At 35.7% G+C, this 22,498-nt stretch overlaps 1 protein-coding gene across 1 annotated transcript in view; it reads right to left on the bottom strand.

Moving 5' to 3' along the window:
- Window positions 1–22,498, bottom strand: part of LOC117973955 (TALPID3 protein-like) — a 40,149-nt gene that overhangs the window by 7,442 nt on the left and 10,209 nt on the right. The window contains exons 2-8 of the mRNA XM_034927810.2: window positions 10,159–10,242; window positions 5,879–6,060; window positions 5,395–5,513; window positions 3,192–3,376; window positions 2,510–2,666; window positions 1,834–2,053; window positions 375–625 (exon numbers count right to left, since the gene is read on the bottom strand). Of these exons, the coding sequence (XP_034783701.2) occupies window positions 375–625; window positions 1,834–2,053; window positions 2,510–2,666; window positions 3,192–3,376; window positions 5,395–5,476 (895 nt within the window). The 5' untranslated portion in view covers window positions 5,477–5,513; window positions 5,879–6,060; window positions 10,159–10,242. The remainder of the gene's footprint in view (window positions 1–374; window positions 626–1,833; window positions 2,054–2,509; window positions 2,667–3,191; window positions 3,377–5,394; window positions 5,514–5,878; window positions 6,061–10,158; window positions 10,243–22,498) is intronic.

Below are 22,498 nucleotides of genomic sequence, written 5' to 3'. Positions count from 1 at the left end.
CTTAGCGTCTTTGAAAAGTGTTGAGATCAGATTTTATATAGTACATAGATATCTACACTTCCTATAGATTTGTATATATATAAAAATCTAGGTCAGGATCTCCAGATTACTTTATTGTTACTATTTAACATTCTGGGAATCTCAATACAATGGCCTTTCTGAATGATCATATTTAATTCTTTAATTCAAATACATTTTTTTTTACTTCACACCATGTTCCACTTGGTGGGCAACTCATGGAATTGTCTTTTAGTTTGTAAAGACCATACAGAATATGTTTGTTTCAGTAATGAAATTGAGGGGAAAGTCAAATTCCTTGCACATTTCGAATTACTACCCACAACAGAGTGATTACTGCTGGATTTCACTTGTACCTCTCGCTGCGATCATCTGCCCGTAGCTAAAGAGGAGCTCCCCCTCAGAGATGATCCCGTCGCCGGTCTCTGTCTCAGTGACTGAGATGGAGGAGCTGCTCTCCTCAGGGGTGAGAGTGGCAGGAGGTGGGGTCTGGACAGGTGCAGTAGGGGACTGTGCTTGAGGGGCTGGGGTTGGGATTCGGGGCGTAACAGGTGGGGACCGCATGATCAGACTCTCTGCTTCTTCTTCCTTGGCCACAGACATCACGCTGCAAGAGAACACAAGACATGTTATTACTGTGCATATTATATCCCTCACTCCAAAATCCTTAATATCTCCACCCTAAAAAAAGTATAAATCTGATCTTTCACAGATCTCATTCCAATGCATTTTTTTTAATAGCATTCGAAAATATAAATAAGTGGGTCAAGAAATCCCCATCCGGGGTGCAAAAAGCAGCAGGATTAAAGAGGCGTGCTATTTAGACATGGCATTGTCATTGAACATTAAAATAGTCCCCTATGTCCTTTCTAAATGTGCTTCAACTTCCAAATAATGTTCAGATTGCTATTCCAAACTGAAAGTGCTTCCCAATATGAATGACTTATTTTTTAAATCAGTATTAAACAATTAAAATACTATGTAATAGACCAAGCAGTGCTAAGGCAATATAAATGCAATATTGCTTGTTAATATCTTCAATATGGTAACCCTAGCCTCAACCTGCAAATGGCTTAAATAAAGTGCAGTTCTGTTTTGATACAGCAGATGGTGGTATTATATAAGAATGGTCTTGTTTTAAAGAATTGGACACAGGCATCAACATAGTCCCTATACATATAACAGAAAAAATATTCTGAACATGTTAGATTTTAATTTTAACCTTTTCTTGGAACAAATACATATTTTATGTTCTCCATATCCTAAAACGTCTGATACTGCATGATCACCAACTGTACTGCATATACTTGCCTATAGTAGTTATACCAACTTTAACTCTTTTGCCTTAGCTCCTAAGAGTTTATATACAGAGAATGCATGATGGTTTCAGTGACATAACCACAGAGGTATGAAGTACCATCATGTTTTTATATTCATGTTATTCAATAGGAACAGTATTTTTTTTTCTTTTTTTTTAAATGGAACCTTTTTATGCTTAACTAGCATAACAAAAAAGCTAGTTACTAACACTCTTGTGCTTGTCGCATGTTTTTCTTCTCATGAGCTGGCCATTGATTGATGGAATATCATTTTGTTGGCTCTTACAGCGTTGCAAGTAATGCAACCGTCCAGTTAAATTCAGCTCTTAAACAAATGTTATTCTTATTCATTCTGTGGTAGCAGTGATAAAGTCTTTCTGACATAGTATTGTAGTAACAGACTCAGTCAATAAATGTTTTGATTGGCTGAGAGGGATGTGATGCATGTTAAATATGGCCCGCTACATGTTAAGACAGGACAGGTACATTTACTCACACAGCTCTTTGACTCTGCAGGTCCTCTCTCTCTGATCTGGGGTCCTCCTCCTCTAGGGGGAGCTCTGCATCTCCCCAGGGGTTGGATGGTAGTTTGGCAGGCTGTGGGTTCGGGGTCTGGATTCTCTCAGAGATGGGAGGAGATGGTGTGGCTACTCTGGGAGGAGATGGAATTGGGGTTGTGGCAGGCGTCTCCACAGGACTTTTAACTACCTCTTGATCTAGGGAATTCAAAACTCATTTTATCAAATGTTTTACAAATACAAACTACATGAATGTCTTCTTCCCACAAACAATTACTTTTTCATAAAAGGAAAGTACAGTTGTGTTCCCAGCCATTTACTTTGGTTCTAGATCCCTATCTTGTACTGTTCTCAGGTTCAATGCCTTGTTCTCAGGAGATCTGGAGCACTTCTACTACCCAAGTCATTTCACCTCAGCATGTTAATGGCTGAAAGAACGTCAGTCAATAGGGGGGTCAGCTTGTTGGTTAATGACAGCAGATAAGCTGTTAAAAGGGGTGGGTAAATGGCTATGGAAGTGCAACACTATTTGAAAGCATCATTTACAAACATAGATTTATTTAAGCTACTGTAGTACCAGATATCATGATATGATGACTTTGAGCAGGCTCATGGAAACATGATGTATGTTTACATCTGCAAGCTGATTTGTACCTGGATCTGCTAGGGGCTGAGGTTCAGGTTTTGGTTCTGGTTCCACTGACTCTGCTGCAGATTCCAGCTCAGATATATCTGGGGTGCTAACAGGAAGAGAGGGACTTTGTCTTGGGGTATGCTGAGGGGTGGGCACTGGTGTTGGGATTACTAATTCCTGAAACAAGAAGAGTATATCATAAAAAAGGATTGACATTTATACAGTACACTTCACCATGAGATGCAGCACTTTTTCAACCAGCTGCTGTATTATTATATTAGTTTCCCTTTCTATGCTATTCCCTTTCTATCATAACTATCTCATATTTTAGTCACCCTACATTGCCCATGTAAAATACTGTGAAATAACATTTGGAAACCCACATGCAAGTGAGCACATGCAAAGCCACAAAACATATTTGCATATATATATATATATATATATATATATATATATATATATATATATATATATATATATATATGCTTTGCATTAGCATTTTAAATTAATGTCAGTATGAACTAAATGGCCAGCTACAGTATTTTTTACATGAAAACAGTCCACCCAGGTTTGGGGCTAGGTACCCATGCCATGATATATAGATTTTTTCATATTTGTTTTGTTTTTTTATGCAAGTTAACCACTTTATTTATACCTAAAGCTAAATGAAAAAGCTTGTGGTAATTGTGACTGATAAACTACCAGCGATGACGGTCTGCTGAGGGGAAGCGGAGGTACTTGAGCTTGGCTTTGTTCCTCTCTCTCTCCCAACATGTTGGCTAGGATTTCAGCAAGGGCATCGTTGACATACTGCCGAATCAGATCGGAGTCAACTGGAAGCCCTGCGTCGACAAACAGCTGCAAGCCTCCTCCACCCGCTGCTTCAACTGCACAGGAAACACAAGAAAACAGAAATGATAACACATACTGTATTCCAGTAATTAACAACTCTCAAGTCACCTGCATCTTACACTTCTTCTTTAACATTTTTCTCAACAGGCTCTGCATCCTAAGCTGACTCTGCACAGCTGTCTTAAAAGGTAACTTTCTCAAGTTGTAATCTTTGCGTTTCTTGAAGAATGTTTGTGAAAAAGTGATTTTCTTATACATTTGTGATAAATACACTTTCAAAACTTGCATAATTTTTGTAATCTGGATCACACACACCTCATAATAATAAGAAATAATGTCATTGCAATATGATCCAGGAAAGATTATTTTCAGAAACTTGATCATTTTCCTGAAGCTTGAATTTAACAGACACATACACTGTCAATATAGCACCACCAAAACGTTTTATTTTTTCTTGAACCACAAAGCAGCATCAGCAGAGCTCAGATTTAATGGGATCCAATGCCATGCCAAGTAGAGGGGGGTGTGGTACAGTTTATTTTGGCCATGGATTCTGCTTCTTTTTATTTCTGCTAGCACAGGAACACAAACACACACACACACACACACACACACACACACACACACACACACACACACACACACACATATATACAGCTGTAGTCAAAAGTCTACATACACTAATGAAAATTTATAATTTCTAGAAATTTTTCGAAAGCAAATAATTATAGGAAAAAATCTTTCCTAGTAAAAAGTTTTGCTTTTGTGGATGAGGAAAAAAAAGTTACAAGAAATAGATGTTTGCAATTATTTATTTCAGCACTTTTTTTTGCAAAACTCCAACAATTCTAATTCAAAAGTTTTCATACCCTGCAAGGAAAATGAAATTAATAGCTAGCTGAGGCAACTTTAGCAATAACAACCTCTTTTAAACGATTAGGATATTTGTCAATGAGCTTTTGGCATGATTCTTTAGTGATTTTTGACCATTCTTCAATGCAAAATTGTTCCAGTTCATTCAAATTCCAAGGACTTCTCTTGTGCACAGCCTTCTTCAACTCATACCAAAGATTCTCCATCAGATTTAGATCGGGATTTGGAGTAGGCCATTCCAGAACCTGATTTTCTTCCATTTTTGGAATTATCTATTTCTTGTAACTTTTTTCCCTTCATTTACAAAAGCAAAATCCAGACAATTTAATAAAGTTCAAATACTTTCCTGCTTTGCTCTTATTGTTAAACATCTATTTATTTTTTTGTGGAAATGTTCAGTCTATTTAAAAAGAAAATAGTTATCATAAATGCATTTTGTTTTTTCACTCCTTGCACAGAATTTAGAACAAAAAGTGTTTTCTGAACATCTAAGGTTACATAGCTACCACAATCACCTACTAAAACCGCATGCATTTCAAGTCACAAGTAGATTTATTTTTTTTAAATTGCTCGAAGATAAACATATTGCTTCAATTGAATACTCTGCATACTATGTCTCAGATTGCATTTTTACCTGAATACTCACAATCACCAGCTAAATCCAACATTTTCAGAGAGAAAAATGTGTTCTGCGGCATCAATTTTGTAAAACAGCTGCTGTATTTGTATTATTATTCATTTCCCTTTCTATTATATACACTATCCCTTTTAAATACTGTGGTTTGGACTACAGTGTACTCAAATTGTAGATACTCAGCATACTCCATGAAAAAGACCAAAATCTGTACTTTTCTCTTTTGGTGGTGGTTGGTGAATTCATGTATGTTAGCAAGATACATCTCCACCTAAAGCTGTAAATACAAAATAAGAGCTTCCAATTAGATAACCATGATCTTCATTTACATATGTGACGTATGTAGGCCAGTACAGACAGCTCCTTATCTCCCCAGATTCTGATACTTTCAATACATTGTGCTAAGGAATATACTAACCATTTTTAGATAAGCTGTTCTTTATTAAAGTGTAGCATACGCACAGATACTTCACCAGCAGGGAATAATTAGTATTCCTCTTCAGTGATAGACTGGAATGCGTAGAACTGCTTTCCAATAGACATTACCTATATCAGATGTTGAAGAGATGCTGTCCTCGTTGTCTGACACAAGGATGTCCTGACGAGGCTGGAGATGGAGTGGATACATCTCATCGATCGCTCGGGCCAGAAGCTCTTGCTCCACCCTTCAACAAGAGTTTACGAACAGTTCTTTAGATACTTAGGGTCTGCCCAGTACACATGAATCACAACCAAATCACACTCAAGAAAAATCCTAACCAGAAACAATTGTATTTGACTTTAACCCTAGAATATACAAGATGGGTGTTTTTACAAAACCAAATATAGTTTTTTTTTTTAGACAGACACAGGACTACTACAGAAAGATACAGTAGTGTCTAATGAACAAAATAAGGTAATTTATGGGCATACTCTCCAGCTAGACAATTGAGTTTTCATATAGTGCTATTATTATGGTATGTTATATGCTGAAAGTCCATTGATCTTGATGCTGGAGGTTCAAAGAAAGCACCAAGCAGACATGACTCACCATTGAACCAGCCTGTTTTCCAGAGTTTCTTGTTCTCTTATCCTTTCTTCAGTAATGTCCACAGTGGGAAGGAGGGGTGGAACAGTGGGTGGGAAAACAGGCCTATGGTATGGAGCAAAGATGGACCCAGCACAGCCATTTAACTCAATAACTGATTCGGGAAGCTCATCCTTTTCTGACTCCTGATGACATAAAATCAGAAAAAAAACTGAACAACTCATTTTCCTCGCTGAAGTTACTGCAACAAAAAGAGGAACATTTTTAAATAACATTAATCATCTTGGATGAAGTTAATAAAGAGGCTCATGTGCAAGCTTTCTAAAGACAACAGAACACACTTTGCCTGGAGACACTAAAAAGCAGCAATCAGATGTGGCTAAACCTGTACCAGAAACTCAAGCAAACTAAATGTAATGCAAACATACATATAACAACCTCCAATATCATTGATCTTAGCCACAACACAGACCAAGGCATGGCTGGCAAGCCTTGGTCTCATTTTAAAGGTTGGATAACGTGCTAATGAAGTTCAGATGTTAGCCTTGTCTTCATTCTTGTCCCTGGTAAAGAAATGTCTTTAGCGTGCTTCTGTACTGGCCATGGCTTGTATCAGGCTAATTCAGTCAGGATGTCTGCTGCTGAATATGAAGTGTATAAGGAACTGCAAGTCTTATTGCTTTGATCACCATCTATGTTGATGACTTGCAGATTTACTCTTCTATTCTTTCCCTGAGTGAAGCTAATTTGTCAAATCTCAGCAACTTGCTCTGTGCTGCAAATAATTAGCCAGCAGGCAAGCAATAACTTTAAAATCAAATTACACTGAAGCAGATTGGATCCCCTCATCAGTTATCAGTTTGACAATTTATTAAATTAAAATCTGGCGGAGCGCAGATTTGGAAAGGTAACCCTGGGGTGAAATGTGATATGTTATCGGTTTTGAAACCAGACATGGCAAAGCTCTGTAGATTTGAATGTAATGTTTTGAAAATGTGCAGAATTTTGGGGGTAACACAAAATTGTTAGTGTTTCGTTACTCTGGCATTATTAAGGAGTATAAAACATTTCAAATCAATTCAACAAGTTGTTACAAGTTCTAAGAGTAACAGGGTAATAGCGATTCATCAGGAACAGGGGTTATCATCAACACACAGAGTATGTTTGTTCAATTTCATATTACCTCCTATGAGCTTACAACTTGTTCATGCAAGAATAAGAGGTTGGGGATTTGTGATAATGGATCACTTCATTCAACAGCACAACACAATAACTGTAAGCTATTATCAGTGTTAAAGTGAGGGCAATTTTAGGTCAAACGCCTGGATTAAAAGCAGATTCCTTGGCAGGGAAGCCAGTGGAGTTCTGTTAAACATGCCACATTATCTCATTTCTGTAGGCTGTTCTTCCAGGCAAGAAAGTGGGGATTCTGGTGCCAAAAGTGGGGCTGTGTTTGATGTTATTTTTTTTTCATAAATATAGGGCTGTAAGAGCCAAAAGTTTGATTTTTTTTTTTTTAACAGGGAGTTTTAAGTGTTTTCATCTGGTTGAGAAATATAAGTACAGCCCTGTGTCCCAAGCACTGTTTTTTTTCTACCTGGCCAGACACATGGTGTGCTGGTGAATTAAGTACTGTAACATATTTTTAATGGGCTCCTGTTGGAAAAACAGCCCCAACACCAAAGGGAAGAATTCAAACAATCCTTAAGAACAAAAACAAATTACATAATTACAGTAAATTGCTCCCTATTACACTTTACGAAGGAGGCTGCTGCCTTGCATTCTATTTAAATGAGGGATTTCCAGCATAATTAAAGTGTGTACAGTGTTCTTAATTACCAATAAAATTATTGCATTAGGCTACTCTAAAGCACTCAACATATTAAACTGCTGTCTCATGTACACTAAAACAATGTAGCTAAAATGATTAAGAAATGCACTCGGAATACCATTATTTTATGCAAATATTTTTAACAAAAAAATAAAAAATAAACAGGGGTTGGACAAAAAAATTACATTCCCTGATATATAGCATACACTTGTGTAAATTAGTTTGTTTGTTGAATGGAATCCCTGTCATTTATTCTGCATTATAAAATGGGATGGACAAACTGAACACTCTGTTTGCCAAACCAGGCAAAGAATCTCAACATGAGCTCACTGGCTGGATCACATACTCTCATTCTAGACTGAACAAATTATTTTACTCTGCAGTTTCTGCTACAGATGTCTACCCCCAACTTCCCTAAGGGAATATGAGATGTATCCCTCCAGAACAATATACAAACCCTGCTGACTAGTCACATTGAATCAGTGATGCCCTGGCTGCAGTCATGAAGATACAGCAATGGAGACTATATCTACAACACAGACAGCAATGTGAGATTCTGTACACCTCTTTAATGTTCGGATTATTTGAGACACTGACAGTACAGGTGCCTTTTAGAGCTCAATGTATCGGAATTATGACTTTGTGATCTGTACACCTGTGCATTAGAAACTGTGTTGTTATAACAAAGGGGGTTGAGTCTGAAAGAGCTACTGTATAATAGAGAATTTGAAACAAAACACAAACAATGAGATCAGTCTGCTATTTTTAAGCATCAGCACAGAAGCATCAGACGCCTGAGATAACAGGCAGGAGAAACAGTAAAAAGCAGATAAACAGAAAGCCCCAGGTAGGCAGTGATGGACACAAAGCTTTATCAGCCGATGAGAACACAGACCTCATTCCAACAATGACAGGCTTTGTAAATGCACCTCTGAAGGCTTGGCTTTTTTTCAGTTTTTATTTTTAACCCAATATTGTACTTTCTCTTCCTTTAAATTTCTAGCCAACATCTACATACAAATATCCCAAGCAGTTTATATTTCAACTGACGGATTCAACTTGACAGGTACCCTTAATGAGTCGATGTGAAAACGCAGTAACGAACCGACAAGCTGTTGTTTCGCTAAACTTCACTTAGCTTTGTTCTTATCTGTTTATTATATTATGGAAAAGAATGGAACATGAACCCAGTGCAAACCCCCTCAAATGTATTTTTGTTGGGAAGCTAGTGGCATTTCAGTACATCTTTTTGAATTATTTGTTTGCCTGCAATTCAGTTCTACTCTATTCAATGTTATTGTATATCTCCATTTCCAACAATATAATTGCTAAAAAGCAGCTGGGCCAAATATATGAGCGTGGCGACTAAGAATTAAATATATAAAAGATGTCTTTAGGCCACTCAAAACTTACTTTGGTACTGTATTAGAATGTGTTTTAGAATGTACTTTGGTACTGTACTAGAATGTGTTTTAGAATGTACTTTGGTACTGTATTAGAATGTATTTTAGAATGTACTTTGGTACTGTATTAGAATGTGTTTTAGAATGTACTTTGGTACTGTATTAGAATGTGTTTACCAAAACTGTTACATGATCTCTTTCTCAAAAGCACTGTTTTGTCAGTGTCTTCTCAGGGTTTGTTTTTTTTTTTGCACTTTGTTACCAAAAGAGGGCAGTGTGTAACAATCTCTTTCCTTAGTCACTTTAGGTAGGAAAAGGAAAAAGAGTGAGCCTATTACATTAATAACGCATTTACATACTGCTAGTTACATTACTTGAATTGTGCTTACATAAAACAGTAATGATTACAGTAATATTTACATATTCTTTCATGGTGCACTTGCATGAAAATGTAATTAGCAAGAATATATTTTTTATCTGCAGCTAATACACAATTTGTATTGGTTCTGAAAGACATCATAAAGCACAAAAGTGAAACCTCAAGTGCTTATTTAAATATTATAGATTAGCAGAACAATTATAGTAGTACAGAACCATTTATATATTTGATTTTTCCTCCAAAATCTGGGTTTACAAACAAAAACAGTAACTGTAAACTTCTGTTCTGCAAACATAAGGTTAGGTAATTATTATTATCCTTACCACTATGAATATTATCATCATTCTGTATTTCAATAACATTTTACAGAAATGAATTATTCTACTTTCATTATTATTATTATTATTATTATTATTATTATTATTATTATTATTATTATTATTATTATTATTATTATTATTAATATGTTAAGGTATTCTCTATTATGGAAGAAAAGCCCTTTCTTTACTTTTAGCTCTTACATCTGGGTAAGTTATATAGATTACAAATCTTTAGTTTTGTAAATAAGAAAACCCAAAAAGAGAAGTAACTCAGACAATTAGTTACACAATGTTTTCTAGCTCCTAGAGGAGCTTAATGTAAACAGGATGCATTACAAATGCCCAATTACCTGTGTTATGTCAGTGACTGCTATAAAATCTGTTCCAGGGAACCCAGCAATGTCTTCCACCTCAGTTTGGGCTTGTTCTGGAGTCTAAAAAAAAAGCATAAGAACTTGCATGCTTTAAATGTTAAAAGGCAGAGCACAGTTTTTCACAATCCACTATTTCTGTCAGTAGGCAAGAGGTATCAAAGATCACCACTGTATTTCACAATGGTAGTTACCTGATAATATCCAGTGGTGTCTTACAAATATAATATACAGTTCACAAACTGTATTTAATTATACAAACCTGGCCTACACATGGATGCTATTATTGCTTCTGAAATGAATCTGGGTTACTATTGGTGGGGGTTTACAAAAAGAATTGAGTTTTGACAGCCAGGGTTCTACAGACACAGGTATTCCATTTTGTGTTTGTTTAATACAGTGAACAATGACACCACAATAAATCATTTTCAACAGTGTGTAGTAATTGTTCGATTATTTGATCCTTTCTACTTTTCAACCCTCTGAAAAAAAGAGGCTAATTTATATTAAAAAAAGGATAAAAGGAAAAAGGATAACAGCCAAGAGTAGCCAAACCCATCTCTGAAAGGTGAGGATTTAGGATAGGGCTCAAAAAAAAGGTTTGATCTTGCATTTTAACAGTGAAAGTAAAATGAATAATATTCACATTGGAATTCAAACTCCTAGTATATTACTAATGTAGTCATTGTCTTGCTAACAAATTACTCTTCATTTCAGTCACCTTCTACCTCTGAATATAATTGAATTCTGCATGAGTCAGTATGTTTCCATGGCAACACATCCTACTTCCTTGTTTGGGAGACCTCGTTGAAAAAAGGATAATTTATTTTTTGTAAACTTGTATTTACAGTTCCAGGTCCTGGCCAGCATTTGGACACATTAGAAACAGAATCTCATGAGTCAGCTCATAAGCAGCCCCTCACGCTACTTTGTTTCTAATTACCCAGGCATTTTCCAGCAGAGGCGCGTTGTCTGCTAACGATGCCTGGAACTCTTCTCAGGGTTTTTATTTTCTACACACAAGACTAATGGGCTGCAGATGGGGAGACCACCATAGGGATATCTTGAGTTCAGCCAAAACAGAGGCAAACAATATTTTTTACTCTGCATTAAAAGTCAATACAGGGAGTGAATGCTCTTACTGCAGTAAAAAAATGTCAAATCTCACCACTGTGGGTCTGATAACATCAGCTTCTAGTTGTGTTCTGCCTTTCATAACAGCTTAATTTTAAGTACATGGTCTTGATTATGTCTGCAAAGACTGCAGATGTATTAAGCAGTAAGACAACTCAGCATATGGAGCTGAGCATTGATATGATGTGCTGATTGATGCTATTTGATGATGTCATTGCCACATGAGCTAAAAGCAACTGACCTGCATTCATTTTCATCTCTAGTGCCAAAGGCACAATTCTGCTTACTTTAAGTTTTTAATCTTTACTTAATTTAAAACATTGTATTTTAATAATATGCAATACACCAAAATATGACATTAAAAACTGCATTAAATTAGAAAGCAATATACCGATTTTGATTAAGGAATGTATTTGTTCTGGCCATACACTGATAACCTAGTTTAATCTTGCAGAAACATTTCTGGGGGTGGGAAAGGATTGATAAAATGTTAATTCTGAACAATTATTGCTGTTCTTTAGAAATGTAATTATCTACAGCTTCCAGCTATTTATTTTTCAACTTCATTCGCCCTCACAGTAATCGGCTAAAGCCCCCTTGGGTACCAAGGCTCAAGAAAATAACCAATCTTCCAATATGAGCATGCAGCAGGGGGACTTTTCTCTGTGGCCTTGGTGACTATTATCAAGGCCTATTTGGAAACTGTTCTTTAGGTTTTACACAACATACAAAGCTGGGTCAACTGTCTAGTAAGCATAGCATATTCATTACAAATATTAAGTTACAGTAAATCTTTTGTTCAAGTTCACGTTAGCTTATAAAAACACATATCCGAAGAACCAGAACCAGAGGGAAATGACCCAAAGTGCATTGGAGTGAAATGTATTGGATGAAGTAATGCAAAAACTAGATTTAGAAATTCTAAAAGAAACTTTTCTTAGCTTTATATCAAGAACTGCATTCACAATATATGTTCATTTATTTAGGATATGTTTTGACAGCTATTAAATGTGATTAATATATCAGTATGTTACTAGAGGTAGTTTTTCAGCTCTGATAGAGCCACAGAAACTTAAATCATATTATTCCTTACTGTATGTGTTATTTATTCTTTTGTATTGGTATTAATTCAGAATCCAGAAAGACTTTACAATCTGTGCTGTTTCACACAATACAAGAGGCACAACACCCCCTTCTCTTCCAAAAATACTTCTTGAAGAGATAATTACACTGGCACTAAAATCCCATAACTACAGCAGTACTCTACATAATGAAAAGCAATTCTCCCAAACACTAATGATCATTTCTGTTATTTTGCCAAAGGTAACTATAAAGCCTTCTTTAAAGTACTGAAACTTTATAATAAATTTGCTCTACACAACATAACAATAAGCAGGCTCTTCTGGAGGGTATTGCTTGTGTTAGTCTAGTTTTGATCTTAAACATTCATTACTGGCTTGCACAACCATCCCTATGTGTGCCAAGCCTTGGAGAGGCTAAGGTGGGTGGGCACTAATTCCAGGCGCTCTGAAATCTCAAAGCCTTTGGATGCCTGAGTAGGCAAGGGTAAAATGAACCAGTGAAAAGCCTGCAGTAATGGACTTGAACTGCATTCAAATGGTCTACCCAAAAGAAAGAAAAGCCATAGAAAGAGTTGGAAGACTAAGATTAAGTATCTGTGTGCGAAAGTGGAAAAGGCACATCAAAAAACCCATTTCCATTACCTGCTACTTAAAAGAAACCGTAGAGTAGCTACTTGTAGCTTTTGCAATTGATGTGACAAAGTTAATTTCAAATATAGTTTAGAAGAATAAATTATATATATATATATATATATATATATATATATATATATATATATATATATATATATATATATATATATATGCACACAGGTATGCCTATATGGTAAAACACAGAAAAAAAATTGGTGACTAGCTATTATTTTTTTATATATAAAAAACACACTGATAGCATCAATACAAACAATGTAGTCAAAGCAACTACAGCAAAGAGATATGTGGATGTTAGCCTTTTGATTTGTTTCCTCATCGTTCCCACCCACCTGCACTGTTTCAAGGTGATAACTGCTGTGAGTCATCTTTTTACCTAGAATTCCCTGCGTGAAAAAATACCAACCGAATTAAAAAAAAAAAAAAAAAAAAAACTCTCTCCACATTGAACAGGGTGGGGAGCCGGAGAAAAATACCACTGTTAATGATACCACTGTTAAAGGTTTGCCATTCATTCGAGCTCCTGATTCTGGTGTATTCATATTTCACAAATTGAAGTATTATAGACAGGCTGAGGCTCATTTAACAGTGACACTGAAAACAAAATGCTACCAAGACACATTAGGTTGTCTGAGTTCAGCAGCACTTAAAAGAGAAAAAAGTCTCTCTTTTTCATGACACATGTTTTCAGATGACTCATTCTGGCAATAGATTCACTCAAAATCAATTCTCTTCTGCAGATGCATTATAACACTGTTTATAGAATGAAATATGGCTATATCTGGAAAGTTCTAAAAAAATATAATGCATGTCCATTTTTGGGAACTAGAATCATTTCTACAAATTATAAGGCTTTTGTTAACGCAATTACCATACATGTAACTGCAAAACCACTGCAAAACCATTTATAATTTTTTTTTTTTTTCTTTGAACTTAAAATAGGAATACTGTTTGAAATACATTTTATTTGCTTAAAATGTTATGTTATTTAATTTTTCTTATATTCTGGTTGAACTGTGGGATTTGTATGTGTTTGTCTTGGAATGAAAATGAATACAATAATTTTGGAATTTACATTGTACCTTCTTTTTTGTTCTTGTCTTTAAGGCGCATACTTTTACATTAATATATATATATATATATATATATATATATATATATATATATATATATATATATATATATAAAACTACCATCAACAAATAATTCTGAAAACCCTATTTTTCCATAAGAAGGTTAGAAATGTGAGTTTTTCTGAAGAAAAACAAAGCATTCCCAGTAGCACAATATAAGTTGCGGATCATATCAGATTGAATGGTTTGCAAACATAAAGTAAAACGGTAACCCGAAAAAGCTTGTATTATTAATATACTGATATGGAGTTTTAAAAAAAACAAGGTGGAACTGAAATGGTTAAATTTTCACTGGACACCACCTGTATTGATTGCTATGGACAGTGAAAGCATTATTTTTTCACAGGACAGCACTAATAATGGAACTTAAGTAGGAAAATCAAAGAATATAGCTATGTACCAAACATTAAGACAATAACTCAATAAGTACTGTCTCTATAAAATCAAAGAATACAGCTGTGTACCAAACATTAAGACAATAACTCTGTCTCTCCACTGCTGTAACTTCAAAAGTCACATGACTTCAATGTCAGCCACATTAGGTCACAGGTTAATTTCATAGTGAGTGTCACTTTCAGCATTAAGCATTTATAACGCCTTGCAATATGAAGTCTTTGACACTGTGGCGAGGAAGATTTGCAAAAAAAAATTATAATGTTTAATGATATGAAAGTTATCATGTGTACCACATTTCCATTGTTTTCCCTACTGTATTATTTATTTTTTATTATTATTATTTATTTCTTAGCAGACGCCCTTATCCAGGGCGACTTACAATTGTTACAAGGTATCACATTATACATTATTTCACATTATACAGATATCACATTATTTTACATACAATTACCCATTTATACAGTTGGGTTTTTACTGGAGCAATCTAGGTAAAGTACCTTGCTCAAGGGTACAACAGCAGTGTCCCCCATTGGGGATTGAACCCACAACCTTCCGGTCAAGAGTCCAGAGCCCTAACCACTACTCCACACTGCTGCCCATTGTCTATAAATTGAGGGATTTTAAAACATGCTACATTTTTCAAAATGTTTTCATTTTTTCATAGTGCTATTACAACTGCCACAAAACAGCAAGGCAGATTTATATGTAGGCTTTTTTTTCACTGCCTGAAATTCATTCTGAGCACGTAGCCATTCAGGGACAAAAACACATCAGTACATTAATACCCATGTTTGAAACCTGGTTAAAATGTGATTTTTCAAGGGAAAAAAAAATGCTTGCCTTAGCGTCTACAGAATTAATGTACAAATTTAGGCCAACGCTGTGCTGTCAGAATAATATATTCTACATCCAGAAGGGCTGGCAGAGATCCAGTATTTTGTTTTCTGCACAAAACTGAGTCAGCTGGTCTGGGAACAAAGCAAGAGAACCGAGGGACAAAAATGGAAGAAAAAAAACAACAGCATGTATCCATATGGTTTCTGTTAAAACTCATGTGTCCTTATAAAAAGAAAACAAAACATATACCACTGACAAGGCTTGTGGTTTAAAAGATCTATGCAAATTTCAAGTGCATGGTTAGAGATTCTTGAGGGCACATTAGATACATCCCTGTGTAATCATTCTCATGTGCATTGACAATGCACCCACTGCATTCTTTACTTTTACAGTACCATGTAATACTCCCTCATACTACTCTGCTGCATTCCACAGCCTTACCTTTGTCGCGATAACAAAAACACTGTCACTGGCTTTTAACACATTTTCGGTGTGTCTGCAGTTTATGGGGTTTTTTTTGTACAAATGCGAATATGGGGGACATCGGTGGGAGACAGATTGAATTCTTAAATGCTTCGTAAATCCATGGAATCCAAAAGCCTATCAGTAATCAAAAGTAGGGAGATTATACTTATGAAGTGCCAAGTACAAATCTGCTACTGAGCTGTGCAATCATCAAGTTAATTCAAGGTAAAACCTTTACATAGTTCTGCTAGAAAACTAATTTTAAAACAACATACCATGCTTGAAACAGTAAGTACTATCTTGCTTGCTATTGGATATCACAGAATGAGATCATGCTTTTTTTGCTTGCATCTTCTATTACTATTATTTTGCCATTTTCTTTTAATAACCTTGATACAAATGCATATCAGTGTTAATGGTGCAGGTGTGGCTCTTATTTACTGATGGTTCCAATTCAAGAACATGTCCCTATGATAAGTTATTTTCACCGGCCATTGATGTGAGATGCATTCTGGTTCCAGTCCACATTTCAGTTGACGGGATTTGACATCTCAAAACTGCTATTACAATTGCACCCCTGGCGGGATCATTTGTCAGAAGTGTCACACAAACCAAAGACTAGATCAGATGAATGAGTTTGGAGACCTAGCTCTCATTCCTCTGCCGCTCAGAAAAAAAAGAAAAGAAAACTGGGAGTTCATCTGAGTTTTTTTTAAAAAAAATTTTTATTCTCATTTAATAGCAAACAAACTTTACAAGTGCTTACTGTAGCGTGTTTGGATTTATCCTCACATCATTTCTACTCATCGTTCTCAAACAGCAACAACACAAAATAAGTGAAACAGAAAGGGCTCAAAAAGTACCTGGACAATGAGAAAGACCTATCCATACAATTGTGAGAATCCGTAAACAAAAACTGATCAAATGGAATATATAAAACGAAAAATAAAAAATAAGAATCGAGGGAAAGGGGAAGGTGAAGCGCAAAATCCATGAGAAATGATTCTACTAAATACTATTACACCCCTTAGAAGGAAACGTTGACCTTATTTAAAACAAACAAACAAAAAAAAACTAGCATAGTACATGCGAGGTTTGCTGGGAAAAATACATTTATCAAATAAAGCCATCAGGTTTCTTTGCTGTTCTTTTTTTCCTTCTGTAGGTTTGCACATGAACAGCAAAGGTTATTACAGTTGTCAAATAGCAGAACGGTTACATACAGACATGGCGGCTCCCTGGAGCGGAATAAGAAAGTGATCAATATGTGCCTGTTTCATGCTGTTGCTCTTCTAAAGCCACCATATTGCCACCATACATTTGATCAGACACTTGCTTAAAAATGGATCTCATAGTGGCTGGGTATGTGACAATCACTATGCCCGAAGCAGATTTCTGTGATTCAAGGTCTCACATTAACAGTCTTGATCTCCAAATGAAAAACATTTTAAGACCACAAAATCAGTTAATGTCACTGAATGTTGCCAAGTGATGTGAACGGAGATTTACCACCACATTTTAAATGTAGATAAGTTTGGTGTTTAATGGACTTTAACATTGTAATACTGCTATCAATGTCATGCCCAGGAAAACAGGAGGAAAGTATGTCTGTGTATGCATGAACATCAGCTCCATCATAGCCAGCTCTCCGACGCCTGATTCAACCAGATCCATTTTCCATTCCTTTTTTTAAAACCATGAGCATTCAGCCAAGATTTCATAGACAAGCTATGAGTTGTATAACATATTAGCATATCCACAAAAGCTTTGAAAAGAAGCACTGAAATAATGTGATTTAAATGCTGTGTTTGTAGTGGTTTGTACTGGAGGTTATTTAGCAACCAGCTATTCCACAGAAAGATTTACAAAACACCAAGTAGAAAAGAAAGTTTGGCAAAAAATTCAGACAGGGCTGATTATTCTCTGATTTTTTTTTTTAAACATACAGTATACATTTTAAAATAATTTTCTTTCAGACAGAAAAACAGGGATCTCAGCATTAATATAAACTAAAATAAAAAGCCTGCCTTTTTGAAAATGCAATTAACAGCTTTTAGGAAATACAGACAATATCACAAGCTGAAAGCGTATGCATGTTCAGCAGTTTGTAAGGATGAAATGATAGAACAACAAAAATCAATAGTCTCTTACAGAGCTTGGAGCAATTTTATTGCACATGCCGTTTCTTTAATTATAAAATGGGCCTAATGTTTTTTGCTAAAACCTAGATGCTATTGCCCATGACCATGGGGTGGTTGGCCATGAAAGGTACTTTATAAATGTAATTTTAGTTTTGTTATTGTTTTAAATCTTCCTTTGATCTCATGCATGTTGGATTACTAGGAAAATTCCCTCAGCAAAAAAGTAATATGGTTCTCTGAAAAAATCATTTTATGATTAATTTCTTTCTCACCCTGCCAGTATGAAAGCTGCGATAATTTAGTCATCCATCAAAAAAGCTGACAGGTGAAATAAGAAAAACAAAACCAAACAATACACATTTGCTTCATAAACCGCTGTAGTTAAGTTTTAAAATAATATGCCAGCAATCAAATAATACACTATTTCTATAGAGGGATAACATATTTTTTAATTCAAGGTTTATTCTGTGTTATAAGAATACAAACATGAAGTAAATCAAGGTAGAGTAACACAATTTAGCATCAGACATCTGCTGAATCTTGGCCTCTGTCTGTTTAACTGGATCCAATTGAATCTGAACCTGTACTGCGATATTATCCTCCATCTTCAAAAGAACAGATCGGAGACAATTTCAACGAATTAGGACATTTCACGCTGGCTTTATCAGACTGGACTCCACATCAGACGTGACTAGGAATGTTAGCTGATCCATTTAATAGATAGAAGAGAAGTGTCTCAACGCTTTTACATAGAATGGTTCTCTGTCGCAGAACCATTCTATGTATAACCTGGCTTTGAAAGTGTTAACACAGAAATTATGTCTAACCGTACTTCAGGTTGCTTAGCAACCAGTTGTGCCAGATAATACTTCAAAGGATCCATGCTGAAACACTTCAGCCAAAGCAAAAAGGATTTTCTAGTGTACCGTAGTGACTGCCCATGATCGGATTACATTTTTTTTAAGATTCAGGTTTCGGAATTCAAAATGTGGACATTTCTACAGTATAAAGTGAACCATTTAATCATCTGTAATATTTTCAGAATGTTTTCACCAGATACTTGGACGGCACTGAATACCTTCAACTGGATTCATGATTAAGTAACCTGTCTCACTTTGGTCACCAATTTACTTTCAAACAACACATTCTGATGTGCACACCAGAGAACAAAACAATCACAATTCTTTAGCAGTTTCCAAGAATTGAAAACTAGGTTGATCATGTCGTTAAAAAAAAATATATATATATATATATATATATATATATATATATATATATATACACAGTATATATATCCCACAGTCCTTATTGTAGCTTCAATTCTAAGGTATTCATAAGATAGACTTTTTAAATTACAACCACAATGCGTGACAAACATATAAATGTTTATAAATAGTGAATAGGCTTGGTTTACCCGAGCATGACACTGAATCAGAGGGATAACATAAGCATCATAAAATATGACAGGCTGCCGGGTGGTGATAATCACACCTGCAGGTTGTGGGGCCATCCCATCCATTCTTGGCTCACCTAATGGAAAAGAGAATGGAAAAAAGAGAATGGAAGTCTCTGTATGGGTAGATAGCAACAGATTAGGTACTTCCCAAATGTTAATGCGACTCCTTAAGGGACAGTTCCCAATCTAATTAATAGGGTGTTCTCATAACTGAGAATCTTCAGTTGATAAAGACTACTTTACACAGAGTAGAAAACAAGGTCCATTTTGAGGTGTAATATGAAGACCCTTTATCAAACCAAATTCTTTGACAGACATCACTGAGTGATTGATTTATGGAGAACAAAGATTAAACTATTCATATTTGGTAATTACTTTAAAAGGAAAATCTATCTAATAATGATTCATATTGTTTCAATTTGTTTCAACATTTAAGGTATGTGACTCTCTTTTATTCAATGGCCCCAAAATCTGCAGTACATTACTGCTTGTCACCTCCCCCATGTAACAAGCTTTTGGTTCCAGATGGATGATCCTGCCTTCTTCCCGGATTAGTGGACCTGGAAAGGATCCAAGGAGAGTTAGGTCGGCAAGGATTGAAAAGCACGACTGCCACGGCCTTTTGGGAATACACAGCCCTCATCCTGCTCTGCTTTTCAAAGAAATGATGGAATTTGCTGAAAGGGTACAGGAGGTTTCTCACCAACAGCACTAAACAACTGCATCAAGTACAAGTAGTGGGGAATATCAGCATAACCCTGAAATGATGTATTATGTCATAAGCAGTTATTGTTAAAGTGACACAGAACTCTACATTCCATGGTGAAATTCACGTAATGTATACCACACTTACCATGGTGTTGATTTAGCTGACTGACATTTGTAAGAATGTTTTTTTTCCCCACTTTAAACAATACTTTCCCCCTGAAAATGTTGCTTCAGCTCACCAGTCAAATACTAATAGTGGATGTTTTGACAGCTTGTGAGGTACATTTTCTCCCCCATTCAATTATATACACAGTATTAAATCACTGTATCAATTTCCCTATAGTCACAACTGAACCACTGGGGGTCCTTCCAGTAACTCTGCCCAGTCAAGATGCTACCTAACCTGGCGTTACACAGTATATTTGAGATAACTTGTGCCTGGCACACAGGATTAGGATGCTCTTATATTATAAGGACCTTTCTGCAGATAGGAAAACTTCATTCATGCTTGCTGGAGCAATGTTAGGAGAGCCAGTCCAGACATTACATTAGGGGCTCCTTAGGTTTTTGACATGATTTACCTGGCAAAGACACTCAAGTCTGTGTATCACTGATCAGGATGGTTGTCCACATTTTTTATATAATAATGCACAAAAAGTTACGTGTTGTTTCCATTCCAGTTTGTTCGGTGATTTCTTCCAGGATGTTTTGAGCTGGAAACCTTTTTCAACTGTGAGGATGGAAATGATATCACACTAATGATTCTCTTCTATTACTCTTACTCTCTGCAAGCGATTTAGCTCCTCTCCAAGTCATACTGCTCAAGGTTTGGCAGTGCTACTGTACTGTAGCCATTCCCTGTTAGAGCATGAGAGATGTTAATCCTTTATAATTGTTGCTATTGAGAGGGTTCTGGCATTCGATGTGTGCTCTCCAGTTGAATTTCAATTTGTGTTTTGGTCACATTCTAGCAAATTGATTTTATAATGCAGTTTTCCATGACTGCTCCTTCCCCCAGTTCTGGCCTCAATTCTGAGGTATCTAGGTCTGATTCGCATTACTGCTGGGAGTAGACCATTCATCTTTTTTTTTTCTTTTAAATTAACTTTTCTTACAGGTTTGTCATGATGGTTAGGTGTATCTCTTTCCACATGACTTTGTAACAAAGGGTTATAGTTTGAGAACAAAACTAAAAGGAGCTGATGAAAGTCAGCTTTAAAGAAATATCCTGCTCCCGAACATTGCAAAGTCAAAAATATCCATATACCATCAAATTAGACAATACAAATGCTATAATTAAGAGGTTATTCCTAATATATTTTAATTATAAAGAAGAGGGACACATCCTGGACATAAAATCAACTGTGAACACAAAATATCTCCGCTAAAAAAGAAAAGAAAACAAAATAAACCAAGAGTGAAAACCAGATGCCACCGTTCACTGTTTATAAAAATATATATAAAAAACAAAAACAAAACATCATCATCTTTATTTTGGAACTATACTTAATCATAATCAATTCTGGTTCTTGGATATTATTGTAAGTCTAGCTCGAAAGCTATTTAGTAAGATGTACGGTATTGGTAAGTATAAAGGAAGCAGCTCTGTTTTCTTTTGGATATTGTTATGGAATTTTCACTTCAGCCATCAGATATAGCAGACAGTTACTGGCCCTGGTTCCTAAGTTGTGTTTTTGTTTTTTTGTTTTTTTTTACAATTGATAAGATTGGTCACATTAGATTCTTATAATATAAAAATGTATAGTACAGTTAAAATCCATTTGCAGTGGCAGTTGAGTATTAAGCACTTTTCCTGCACCTGAAAGCAACCCTAGTAACATTCAAAATCAAAGTTTTAAACAGAGGCTATGTTGTTATTTCAGTTTTACATCTCCAACCCGGTTATAATCATCTTTCATCACCCAAGTGAAAAGACCTTTGAAAACAGGAGTTGCTGGAGATAGCGTCTCTATTCAAACCCAGTGTTTGTGCTGGAACCCCAAATTAATCATGACATTGTTCTTTACCTTTTGGTGATGTCGGCTGATGTATAAGGTTGCTTAGCAACCAGTGGTGCCACAGAAAACGTTTCAGAAACACAGCTTGAACAAAAGGAGTTCAGTCAAAGTTTAGGAGGATTCTCTCTGCCAGTCATTGCAGGGACTTGTTCTTTGCTGATTCTGTATTTATTTCTATGAAAGTATTCCTATAAGAGCAGGGTACTTTATTTAACAATGTTAAGGATTTAATGAAGCCGGCTACACATGTACTGTATAGAGCTGTTAAGAATGCACACTGGTGCTAATTCTAGCATTC

The sequence above is a fragment of the Acipenser ruthenus genome, chromosome 15 (assembly GCF_902713425.1).
Source record: "Acipenser ruthenus chromosome 15, fAciRut3.2 maternal haplotype, whole genome shotgun sequence".
NCBI lineage: Eukaryota > Metazoa > Chordata > Actinopteri > Acipenseriformes > Acipenseridae > Acipenser > Acipenser ruthenus.
This window is presented reverse-complemented; position numbering and strand designations above follow the sequence as displayed.